The sequence below is a fragment of the Vulpes vulpes genome, chromosome 12, assembly GCF_048418805.1.
Source record: "Vulpes vulpes isolate BD-2025 chromosome 12, VulVul3, whole genome shotgun sequence".
In the NCBI taxonomy this organism is placed as follows: Eukaryota; Metazoa; Chordata; class Mammalia; order Carnivora; family Canidae; genus Vulpes; species Vulpes vulpes.
Window position 1 is genome coordinate 171,989,123 of NC_132791.1, and position 11,255 is coordinate 172,000,377.

Sequence of the window (11,255 nt, forward strand, 5' to 3'; positions counted from 1 at the left end):
TAAGTACTCCTTCCCCTGCACAACTCCTATAGCCACAGGCATTTATACAATTCAATTAGTTTCTATCCTATGCTCTGTCTTTGCGTAACTAAGGTGTAAACTTTGAGAACAGATTCTCTAAAGCGGTCCCTAATCTGATACAGTAAGTGATAAGCACGGTTTCCTGGTGATCAGGAGGATGTAAACTTAAGACTCTCTTTGGTCCTTCCCTTCTTCTCAATGACAAATCCTATTGCCACTATCTGTAATCCAGATAGTTCACTCTGACTCACTGACAAACCCTCGTTCAGGGCCTCCTTATTTCCCGGCCCAACAACTGCAGCATCCTCCTAAATAGGACCACATCTTTTCCTTCTTAAAACCTCAGGGTCTATCCATACATAACCCTTAAAATAAAACCTCAACTCTTGTTTGAACTAAACTATGTTGGAAGATTCTATTGGGTTCCTTGCCCACCCCCCACTACCTCCCCAGTCAGCTCCCAAACTCAGGGGAATGCTACAGTGAAAGTTTAATCTTACTGGAGCACAGAGTGAGGGCCAACCCAGAACAATGGGGTCCTGTCCACCCTGCTAACCTTGTTTCATGCCATTCTACCTAGCGCTCACCATCTTGTGTTGGCATCCTTCTGACCCTGCCCCCATCTGATGTGCCAGTCTGTTCTCGTCCCTGGACCACAGCCCTTCAGTTTCCTGTGCCCCCTGAGCTACCCCCTGCCCAACCCCACCCTCCACCCCTGCTCATGTCAAATCCTCCTCCTCCTCTACCACCACAGTCAGCCCTCCAGACTGCAGCAGCACCCATGTCCATCCCTTACATCTCCCTGTGGTGAGCTTCTTCACTGCCTGCCTCCTCAGATGGACTCACGGGTGCTGGAGCCCCGTGTGCCCAGTGCATGGCTGTGCAGCACAAAAACACTCAAGAAAAGTTTAGTGAATGAATGGGCATATTAGGGAACTTTGAGCAAGAATCCATGTTCTCTATTTAAAGACAGGTGTTTCTGTAAATGTGATTAACTGGGGTCACTAATGTAGTAGTGAATGATCAGATGAGTCATTTCAATATACTTTTACAGCTGACTCTCAGAATGATCTACTCCAAAAATAAAGTCAATGTATCCTTTTCCCATTCTTGAAATGGATGGTACCACACAACATCAGGATACACAGTACTAAAAAATTAAGCGAACATCAAAAATCAGTTGAAAAGTCTTTGGGTCAATGTTTATTTCCTTTCCTAGCCCCACAGAGGTAGGAAAAAATATGAAGTAATTTAGTTTCCACGTACTTAGTCTCAGTTTTGACACTGTTTGTGGGACATGCACTCAGATAGCAGCCAGCACACAAAGAAAACAAAGCCTTGGAAAGTGCAATACTCTGTCAACTAGTGAAATGTGTCCTTGTCTGTCACCTGTTACCATGGTCTTCCCAGCACCTAGCTGTCAGAGTATCTTCAGGAGTATCTGAAGAACAAATGTCTAAACCTACAGTCAAGCCCTGAGACCGATAACACTAATGACTATAAGGTCCCTTTACTGCCAACTCAAGCTGTGATGAGTTAATACATAGGACATTTCAATACTTTAAGACAATGCTATTTTTTTAATGCTTTTTTAAAATGGATTTTTTTTCTTTTTGAGAACAGATGACACTCAATGTTACCTTAGTTTCAGGTGTACAACATAGCGACTCACAAGTTTGTACATTATGCTGTGCTCACCACAAGTGTGGCTACCATCTGTTGCCATACAACTATTATAATATTACTGACTTTATTCCCTATGCTGTGCCTTCTATTCCCATGACTTACTCATTTCATAATTGGAAGCCTGTATCTCCCCCTTACCATCACCCCACCCCCCACCAGCTCCCAGAACTATAAGCTCGTTCTCTGTATTTCTAGGTCTGAGTTTTTGCTTTTTGTTGTTTATTCATTTATGGCTTTTTTTTTCTTTTAGATTTTACTTATGTGTGAAATTATATGATATTTTCTTTCTCACTCTGACTTATTTCACTAAGCATAAAACCCTCTAGGCTCATCCATATTGTCTCAAATGGCAGGATCTTATCCTTTTTCATGGTTGTGTAATATTCCACCATATACATATACCACATCTTCCTTACCCATTCATCTATTGTTGGACACTCAGGTTGCTTACATGTCTTGGCTATTGTAAATAATGCTGCAATAAATGTAGGAATATATATATATATATATTTCAAATTAGTGTTTCCATTTTCTTGGATAAACAATAGTGGAATTATTGGATATGTTATTTCTAATTTTAATTTTCTGAGGAATCTCCATACTGTTTTCTGCAGTGACTATACCAGTTTGTATTCCCAGCAACAATGTATGAGGGTTCCTTCTCTACATCCTTGCCAACACTTGCTATTTCTTATCTTTTTTATTTTAGCCCTTCTAACAGGTATACAGTAACATCTCACTGTGACTTTGATTTGCATTTCCCTGATGATGAGTGATGTCGAGCACCTTTTGATGTGTCTGTTGACCATTTGGATGTCTTCTTTGGAAAAAAAGACAATGTTAATTCTTGAACTGTAGTTTATTATTGGTTAAGTGCAATCCCACAAGTGTATGGGTTAAGGCAGGGATGACATTTCTAAGAATGTACCAACAGGGCAGCCAGGGTGGCTCAGCAGTTTGGCGCAGCCTTTCGGCCCAGGGTGTTACCCTGGAGACCGGGGATTGAGTCCCGCGTCGGGTTCCCTGCATGGAGCCTGCTTCTCCCTCTGCCTGTGTCTCTGCCTCTCTCTCTGAGTCTCTCATGAATAAATAAATAAAATCTTAAAAAAGAAATAGTGTACCAACAGCTGTGACAGTGGTGCATATTTTCATAATTCACTTTCCTATCAATAGCAAAGGAGATGGTAGGGAAAGGAAGTCAATCTTTGTTCTTTCCCCTGCATCCCCCAACTGCAGGAGGTGAGAAAACTGAAATTTTATTCCCACCCTGCCAACCATAGGGACTAGCATTTTCAGGCAGGGATAAAGTTGGTATCTCTGTTCACACAAGGCAGTACAGGGGCCAGGCAGGAAATCCAACAAGCAAACAAAGAAACCAATTAATCAATCACACCCACAATGTCCCCTATATGCTAGGGTAGGTCTAAACTTTGCACACTAGCTTTGGTGTCGGAAGAAAAACTGGGCATTGGTAGGAAAGGCTTCCTTTTACTAACCAAAAGACTATATAGGAAGACAACAGAGGATACTGGCCTCCAATTCCACCCTGAAGGAGAAGTGGGCAAGGAGAGAAGGGGAACCGAGGATTCTCTTGGCTCTTCACAGGGCCACTTTCCCAAACTTCCGACCACGGCCACTTCAGAAGAGGCTCATACCAACCCCATACTTCAATGAGACGTTTCCTCCAATTCAAGGACAGATATGATTTAAGTGGCAAAAGTCTAAAAATAATTTGAGCTCAATAATAATAAACAATTCATAATTATTCAGAAGTACAGGCAACTAGTTACTGAAGATGCTCATGTGACTATGAAACCATGTTCCATGGTATTTCTATTCATCTTACCATGCTAAATACAAAAATCACAAGAATCAAAAAATTATTCCTAATTTTTTAGGAATATTATTCCTAAATTATTAGGAAAATTTTCCTAATTATTCCTAAAATTATTCCTAAAAAGAAAACTACAGAAACACTCAGTAGTTGAAAAGAATCACAAAATATCTGTGAGCAAAAATAGACATTTAAGGTTCTAAATTTTTTTTTTTTAATTTATGTTCATACAGAGAGTGAGGGGGGGGGGGGCAGAGACACAGGCAGAGGGAGAAGCAGGCTCCATGCACCGGGAGCCCGACATGGAATTCGATCCCGGGTCTCCAGGATCGCGCCCTGGGCCAAAGGCAGGCGCCAAACCACTGCGCCACCCAGGGTTCCCGACATTTAAGGTTCTATACCCATCAGCACGTTAACTTGACAACGGATATGAAGGACATTTTGTCTATATCCCATAACTCATTTTATTTGTCTATATCCCATAACTCATCAGTCTATTTTTTAAAACGAAACCTTCCATCTTCCATTTCCGATACATGCTCTCAAAGCCTTAGTGTTTAAAGCCTGTCTCATTTAACAAAATTTTACCAAGACCTTATCTTCCATAAGTATTCTATTTTTTAAATCTCTCTGAATAGAGGGGAAAATATTATAATTTATTCTCACAGAGGAATGGAATCCGCAAACATTAGACCATCATTTTAGAGCTAAGTCACTTTTTGGCAGTAACTACCAAGAAAGAAGACTTCACTCTCTGCTCCTCTGAGCACAGGGGTCAAGAGCTTTGGCTGAGCACTAGCGGGCATTTAGACACACATGACCTTTGCCCTCCAAAGAACTACAGATGCCACTCCGTCTCAGCCTCTCATTTCCTTCCTTCTTTGGACCCAGCATGTCTCAGGGGATGGAGAGCCCACAGGAAGTACTTGAATTCAAGGCTGCAACCACAGTGCCACTTGTCACACCCCATACCTCCACGTCTCCACCCTTAACCTAGAATTCTAACTTACAAATTATTCATTTATATTACAGCTTCAGTGGACAAAATGATAGACTTGTCTTCTGCCCAAGGATCATGCGGCTCCCTGAAGGACTAACCTCACGGTACTTATAAGCCAAATGACTCCTTATTTGTCCTAATTATGTTTTCTTTATGGATTATAAATAGATTTTAAACCTCACTTTGATATCATGAGACAAACTGATGAACAGTGTAAACAATAGAGTGGCTTTGTAATCCAGACGCTTAGACTGTATTATCCAAATCTACATCCTAAGAACCAGAGTTTGTGGAAAAGCACTTCGCTTGACTCTCTAAATTACCTAAGAGAAATTACTTTAAAAACATTGAAGAGGACTTACAGGGAAAAATACAAACTGTAAGAAGAGGTAGAAGTCAAAAGGCATAGGTTAAAGAATGAGAACTTATCTGTGTTCATTAGAGCTACCTTTTACTTCTATCACATATACTGTTACTCATAATAATCCTCAGGCAAGTTCTACAGTTAAATCTAAACACTCAACATTTCACTTTATGTCAGACTCATTAGTCTAACGAGTACTGATTTGTTTCATCATTTGAAACCTTCCAAAAACCTCTCCAGACTTAGAGCATTCACTGCTACTAGAAGGAGGAACCACTGTTTCAGATAAATAAACAAATACCTTTAGGCTGAAATGAGTAATCTATGTTAAATGTGGAGCTCCAACTCGCAAGTGTTTAGTTTCCTTAGAAGCCAAAGAAAATACTGCTTTGGTCTTCTGAAACAGAACATACTTTAGTATCAGTTCTGAAAAACTCACAGGGTTGAATCAAACACAAATGCCAACACTAAAAAGGGAAGGAGAGGGCAGCCCCGGGTGGCTCAGCAGTTTAGCACTGCCTTCAGCCCAAGGCCTGATCCTGGAGACCTAGGATCAAGTCCCACGTCGGGCTCCCTGAGTAGAGCCTACTTCTCCCTCTGCCTGTGTCTCTACCTCTCTTTCTCTGTGTGTCTCTCATGAATAAATAAATAAAATCTTAAAAAAAAAAAAAAGGGGGAAGGAGAAGTGGGAGAAACACAAAGAGGAGAAGAAGAAAAAAAAATCATTTTGTGTGATGTGACTGCAAGCCCTTCAGGACAGATGTTATTTTGTGAAGTAGTTGTTTGGGATGCCTTACAGCGGCTAGACACAAACAAGGCCCAGATCCATTACAAGATATTCAGGCCCAACTTATTTCCCATCACCATGAAGAACAGCAAGAGGCAGGTGTCACCATTTGAATTGAAGAACACTCAAGATTCAGTTAAGAGTCTCAGAACAGAAGCTTCTTATAGCTGAACCCTTGGGCACTAACTAAGCAACTTAACAGGCTACAGTCACCATTCAAAATCCCATGACAGTTAGGAGCAGCTGCATGCAAGGGACCTCAAACTCAAAGCGTAAGTCTCAGAAAAGGGACTTGGGTACTAGCAGTGTGCTCTGCACACAGTAGACAACTAATGGACCTTAGGGCCTATCAAGCACAGGACAGGTTTCAGGTGCCCAAAGAAAGGATGATGACAATTTCTATGCTGTTCTGAAACTTGGACTTCCTACAGAGATCATATTAGTCTCCATAAGTAGTTCATCAGCATCATCTATGAGTCAAAGTTTAGATTTAAATGGCAAAACAGACTCATCGATAATTAGGCCTTGGAATACATCCAGATTAACAACATAAAGTAAATGCTTGTTACAGAACAGCTCTACGAGGCTGGGTTTATATAGAATACCCAACCAAATCCTGTATGACAGGGCAAAGGAAATGCTTTAATGTCAATGCACAACACAACTTTAAATGATACAATAAAGCTGTAAGAACAGAAACAGACCCCCTCTCCACAACATATACACACACAGCAAAACAAAAATACCATGGAGCTGCACAATTCAGACTTAAAGGGGATCTGCCATTCATGGGGCCTGGCCAACCTCACTTTGCAGATGAGGAAACCAAATCCCAGAAATGCAGTCCAAAACAATGTAGGCTGGATTCTGGGCCCAACGTCTCTACTCCACCCTTGCAAGACCAGCTTTGTCCGAAAAAAATAAGGAAGGGGGACAAACTGCCATTCTTACTGTCCGCTGATTCAAGGGATCTAAAAATCTTGAGACTTTTTCTTCCCTTTACTCTCCTGGACTTTAGCTCCAGGAAATGCTAAATAAATTAATGTTCCAATAGATCCTCTAGGAAAAAAAAAATGAAATTCTCAAAATGAATAGAGGCTTTTCTGGGTCCATGTTTGCGGAGGTGACAGTAGGCACATCCTCGACGTGCAGGAGGATGCAGGCAAGTTTGTGTACCTGTCCATGCTGTGGAAATGTTCCGCCAGCAACTACTTTGTCAGCTATAAGGACCACACATCCATGCAAGTAAATGTAGTTGAGGCTGACAAGGTGACAGGCAAGCTCAACAGCCAGTTTAAAACCAATGCTATCTGGGAGGGCATACACAGGTTGGGTGAATCAGAGGACTTCATCCTCCAACTGGCCAAGGCTGATGGCATCGTTTCAAAAAACTTCCGACTGGAGAGGATCATGGATGTGGAATATATGTCATAAATAAATAGCACCTCTCTCCCCAAAAGAGAGTGAATAAAAGACAGGAACCTGCACATGGCCCCGCAGATTCATACAGCAGTTCTCTGCAAATCCTTTTCACATATCTTATTCCCAAAGAACCACAGCTCACAAAAGAGTCTGAACTCTGTATCAGATCAATGGGATTGTGCCAGAATCAGAAGAGCCTCAGACATGAAGCAAAGCAAACTTTGCAATATTCAAGAGAAAGGGAAATTTCCTATAAGCCTCAGGGAATCTTTCCCAGAAGGTCTCAGGGTTGCTGAGAAAGGAAAGATTCTGTGGGTCATTATATCAACAAATTCAATTTTGCCACCCTTAGAGGTCATCGGCTACATTTAGATTTAGTTTACCCAACAAACCAAAGGAAAACATCATTCAGAGATCAGAATGAGGAAAAGCTGGGTAGAGGGAGTACTGTGAAAGCAGCATCCCACTTACTGAGCTTAATGATGGACAAGGCAAGGTCCTGCCTTTCAGTATCATCTGTATCCTGACGCTGCATGACACGTACTCTACACAAATTTTCTGTTTCTTCCCTTTTATACTGAAAGTCTTTCTAGTGTATGATAGCTAAGACTATGAGGCGGAAAAATAAATCCTAAACCAAAGATAAAGCACAGGAAAAGATCAAACCAATAAGTTAGGTTAAAAAGCTTTTCTATATTAAGTAGAAAGTATACCAAGCTAACTGCTTTAATTCCTACTCTGACAAAGCTGAATTGGTTCCCTTTGTTGAGCATTGAGAAGCAATATATAACAGTTTCTAAATCACACAACTTTATGCTTCTTAGGATAGTTACTTAAACTAGATTACCTAATGACATTAAATAAACAAAACTCAAATGTTTATAAAATTTCAGAGACTACCAAACTTTGGAACACCCAATCCAGATAGATTAATGACACCACAGACCTAAATGCTTAAGCTTCAAAAGGGAAAGAAATATCAAGTGCTGGAACATGCAAATTCATTTTGTTTCAACATAATTCTTTAGAGTTCCTTTCAAACAAAACAGATACAGATAAAAGCCCAAAATCATAGGTGTCAAATATTATTAAACAGTTTATTTCTCGGTAGTAATACAGATCAGTCAAATTACTTTGAAGTAGTCTTGAGATTGACCATTTTAAAAGATAACCAAGACATCAAGAACATTTTACCACGTCTACAAATAAACCTAAAATGATTAATCGGTCACTGGCAAAAAAACCTATACTGGCTGATTCATGTTTATCTATAAAAGGTCAAAAATATCCACCCTACCTACAAAACAAGATGGTTGAAAGTGAAAATGAAAATGAGACAGTATATAAAAGCACTTGATAAGCATTTAAATTACAACATTGTGAATCGACTGACAGTAGAGTTTACGCAAAAAATAGTTAAGTATGAGTTAAGGTTGTAACTTGGTATGGCTACAGTAGAAGATGAGGCGTCAGTAACTTGGAGTCTGATCTGAGTTCATCCACTAAGTACTACTAACTTCATCATAATACAGATCACTAAGGCCCACTGAGCCCCATTTCCCTATTTGAGAAGTAACAGGATCAGACCAGAGAAGATCTAAAGTCCCTTCCAGCTTAGCCACTTTGACTGGTAACATTTCATGCCTTAGTTACTGCTATTATAAGTAAGTAACATTTGACATTACTAAATATTCTCATGATTTGCCACCTGTCACAAGAGGATACCACACCTTTCCTAATACAGCATATACAGCAGGGAATACCACCACTAACTTTGGAGACCCATGTGCTCACCTGGAGGAGTTCAAAGCACTATTACATATTCCTGCGAAGGTCAAAGATTAAATGAGATGAAGACACATTGTCTCTCTCATTTATCAGACGAGTGAGCTGAAGTCAAGAGTTAAGTCATCTGCCAACAGCTCACAGCTATAAAAGCAAAAAAGCTGGAAGGAGAAAACAGGCCTAGGGCTCTTCTCAATTAGGGATAACTGAGCATCTGAAATGAAATATAACAGAGCCAATCGTCTAATGTCCAACCTGCTGGAGAAGAAGGGCAGGCAATCACGCATTCAGCACATCCGCTGAACCACGAGGCACCGTTCTTTCTGGCTGCCAGGGATACAGTAATGGACAAAAGAAAAATTCCTGGCCTCACAGAGCTTACACTGTGGTTGGGGAAGATGGACAAAGCCAATGAGTAAAATACAGAGCACACTATAGTGATAAGAGGTTATGGGGAAAATTGAAGCATGGAAAGGGGATAGAAAGCATGGGCTTGGTGATTTGTAATGTTCTTTTGAGCCTGCTGGATGCCTCTTACAGGACTACAACAATAACGTGTCCAAAGTGTTTCCCCAAACAGAGAATACTATGGATACAGGGAAGACTCTGACCTGCTGATTCCGATTTGACATGGATTGCTCAAACCTCTGAACTGCCAGCTAGGAGCGGGCTATCCTACTGGCAATCCAAATTCCATACTAAGACTCTCTCCGCTCCCCCTTTAACTCCACAAGGAGTGCAAGCGGATTTGCAGGAGGCAGTCAGGAGAAGTTCCAAGGGCGCCTGCACGGCTTCTGACTTAGCACAGATAATGCAAAACTGCAAATGGGAGTTTGGGCGCTGTGCTGGGCCGGGACACAGCACTAAAAACACAGTGCCCATCATTTTGCTTTTTCTGATCTGTCGATTCCACTGACAGTCTCTACTATTAGTCTATATTTAACCAGCTTACTGGACAGTTTCTCCAGCTTTTGGCTTTTTTTTTTTTTCCTTTCTTTTATTAAAAGAGCAACCCAGTTTGCAAGAAAGTTGCTGTAAGAGAATAATAGCTTCCCTGCAAGATCTGATAGGCTCGGTTAGGCAGGATCTTACCAACCTCAATTAACCCGGTTAAGCGGGGCGAGCATATCGGGTTAAGCTTTGTTTTACTTGAGTTTTAAAATGCCCTCTGAGCCTCTAGAATCTCAGGATCCTCGCCTGCAACCGCATCCTGAGAATGACAGTAAGTGCTCTAAAATTAGCTACGGCTTACTCCAACGTGTCTCTAACGCACAGCCCTGTTCTAAGCGGAGCTTCCACCGCAAGTGAAGAGAAGGCACCTCCGGCGAGAACGTGGGCCTCGGGTCGGCCCGCCGCTCCGGGGAGAGGGTCCCACGGGGCTTCCCGGCGCCCCGGGCCGGCGAGGAAGCGCTTGTTTGGCTCCCCGGCGGGAGGGGCGCGCCCGGCCCACGACGCGAGGCGGAGGCGAGCGGCCGGCAAACTTCAGCCGCGCTCGAGGGCCAGGCCCGGGCGAGGCTCCGCCCTGCCCGCCCGCGGGTGCGGGTGCGGGTGCGGGTCCCGGGCCGGCCGAGGACGGCGTCCGGGGGCCCCGGGCAGCTCGGAGGCCCGGGCGGGCGGCGGGCGGCGGGCGGCGGGCGGCGCAGCAGGGAGCGCGGGAGGGCTGCGGCCCGGGCTCCGGGGGCGCTCCGGCGGGCACAGGCCCGGCCCGAGGGTGACCGCAGCTCAGGGGCGGCCCCGGGGCCCCGGAGGGACGCGGCGCCCAGCGGGCGGCGGGCGGCGGGCGGCGGGGAGGGGAGGGGAGCGGAGGGGAGGGGCCGGGGCGGCCGGGGGCTCCGGGCGGCGCGGCCCCTCCTCACCTGATGTACGGGCTGGCCGCCGCCAGGATGTTCTTCTGCACCGGGATCTCCTCCCCGTCGAGGACCAGGTGCGCGTCGCAGAAGCGGGACTCCTCGCGGAACGAGCTGAGGGCTCGCAGCAGACGCGCGGCGTGCTGAGGGTCGGACACGGCGCTGCCCTCGGCCATCGCGGCGCCGGCTCGTCGGCGGACTGGTCCCGCTGCCCCCGCTGCCCCCGCCGCCCCGCCGGACCCCTCGAGCTGCCCGCGGCCGGCGCGCTCCCCGCCTGCCCAGCCCGCGCGCGCGCGCCCGTCCGGCCCGGCTCTCAGCGCTCGGAGACCAAGCGGGAGCCCCCGGAACGCGCCTGCGCCATCCGCGGCGCAAGGGGCCGGCGCCTTTAAGGAGTCGCGGCGTTGCGTCATTTCTCCGCGACGCCCCCGCGCCGTCGGTCCCGCCCTCTCGCCGGGGGTCGCCGGAGGCGGCCAATCAGAAGCCTCCTGGGGACGCGCGGGGGGCGCAGC

General features: G+C 44.8%; 1 protein-coding gene across 1 annotated transcript in view; it reads right to left on the reverse strand.

Annotated features, from left to right (window-relative positions):
- Positions 1-11,072, reverse strand: part of GAN (gigaxonin) — a 53,144-nt gene extending 42,072 nt beyond the window's left edge. Inside the window, exon 1 of the mRNA XM_025988585.2 lies at positions 10,756-11,072. Coding sequence (XP_025844370.1) covers positions 10,756-10,922 — 167 coding nt within the window. The 5' untranslated portion in view covers positions 10,923-11,072. The remainder of the gene's footprint in view (positions 1-10,755) is intronic.
- Between the last annotated feature and the right edge of the window lie 183 nt (positions 11,073-11,255).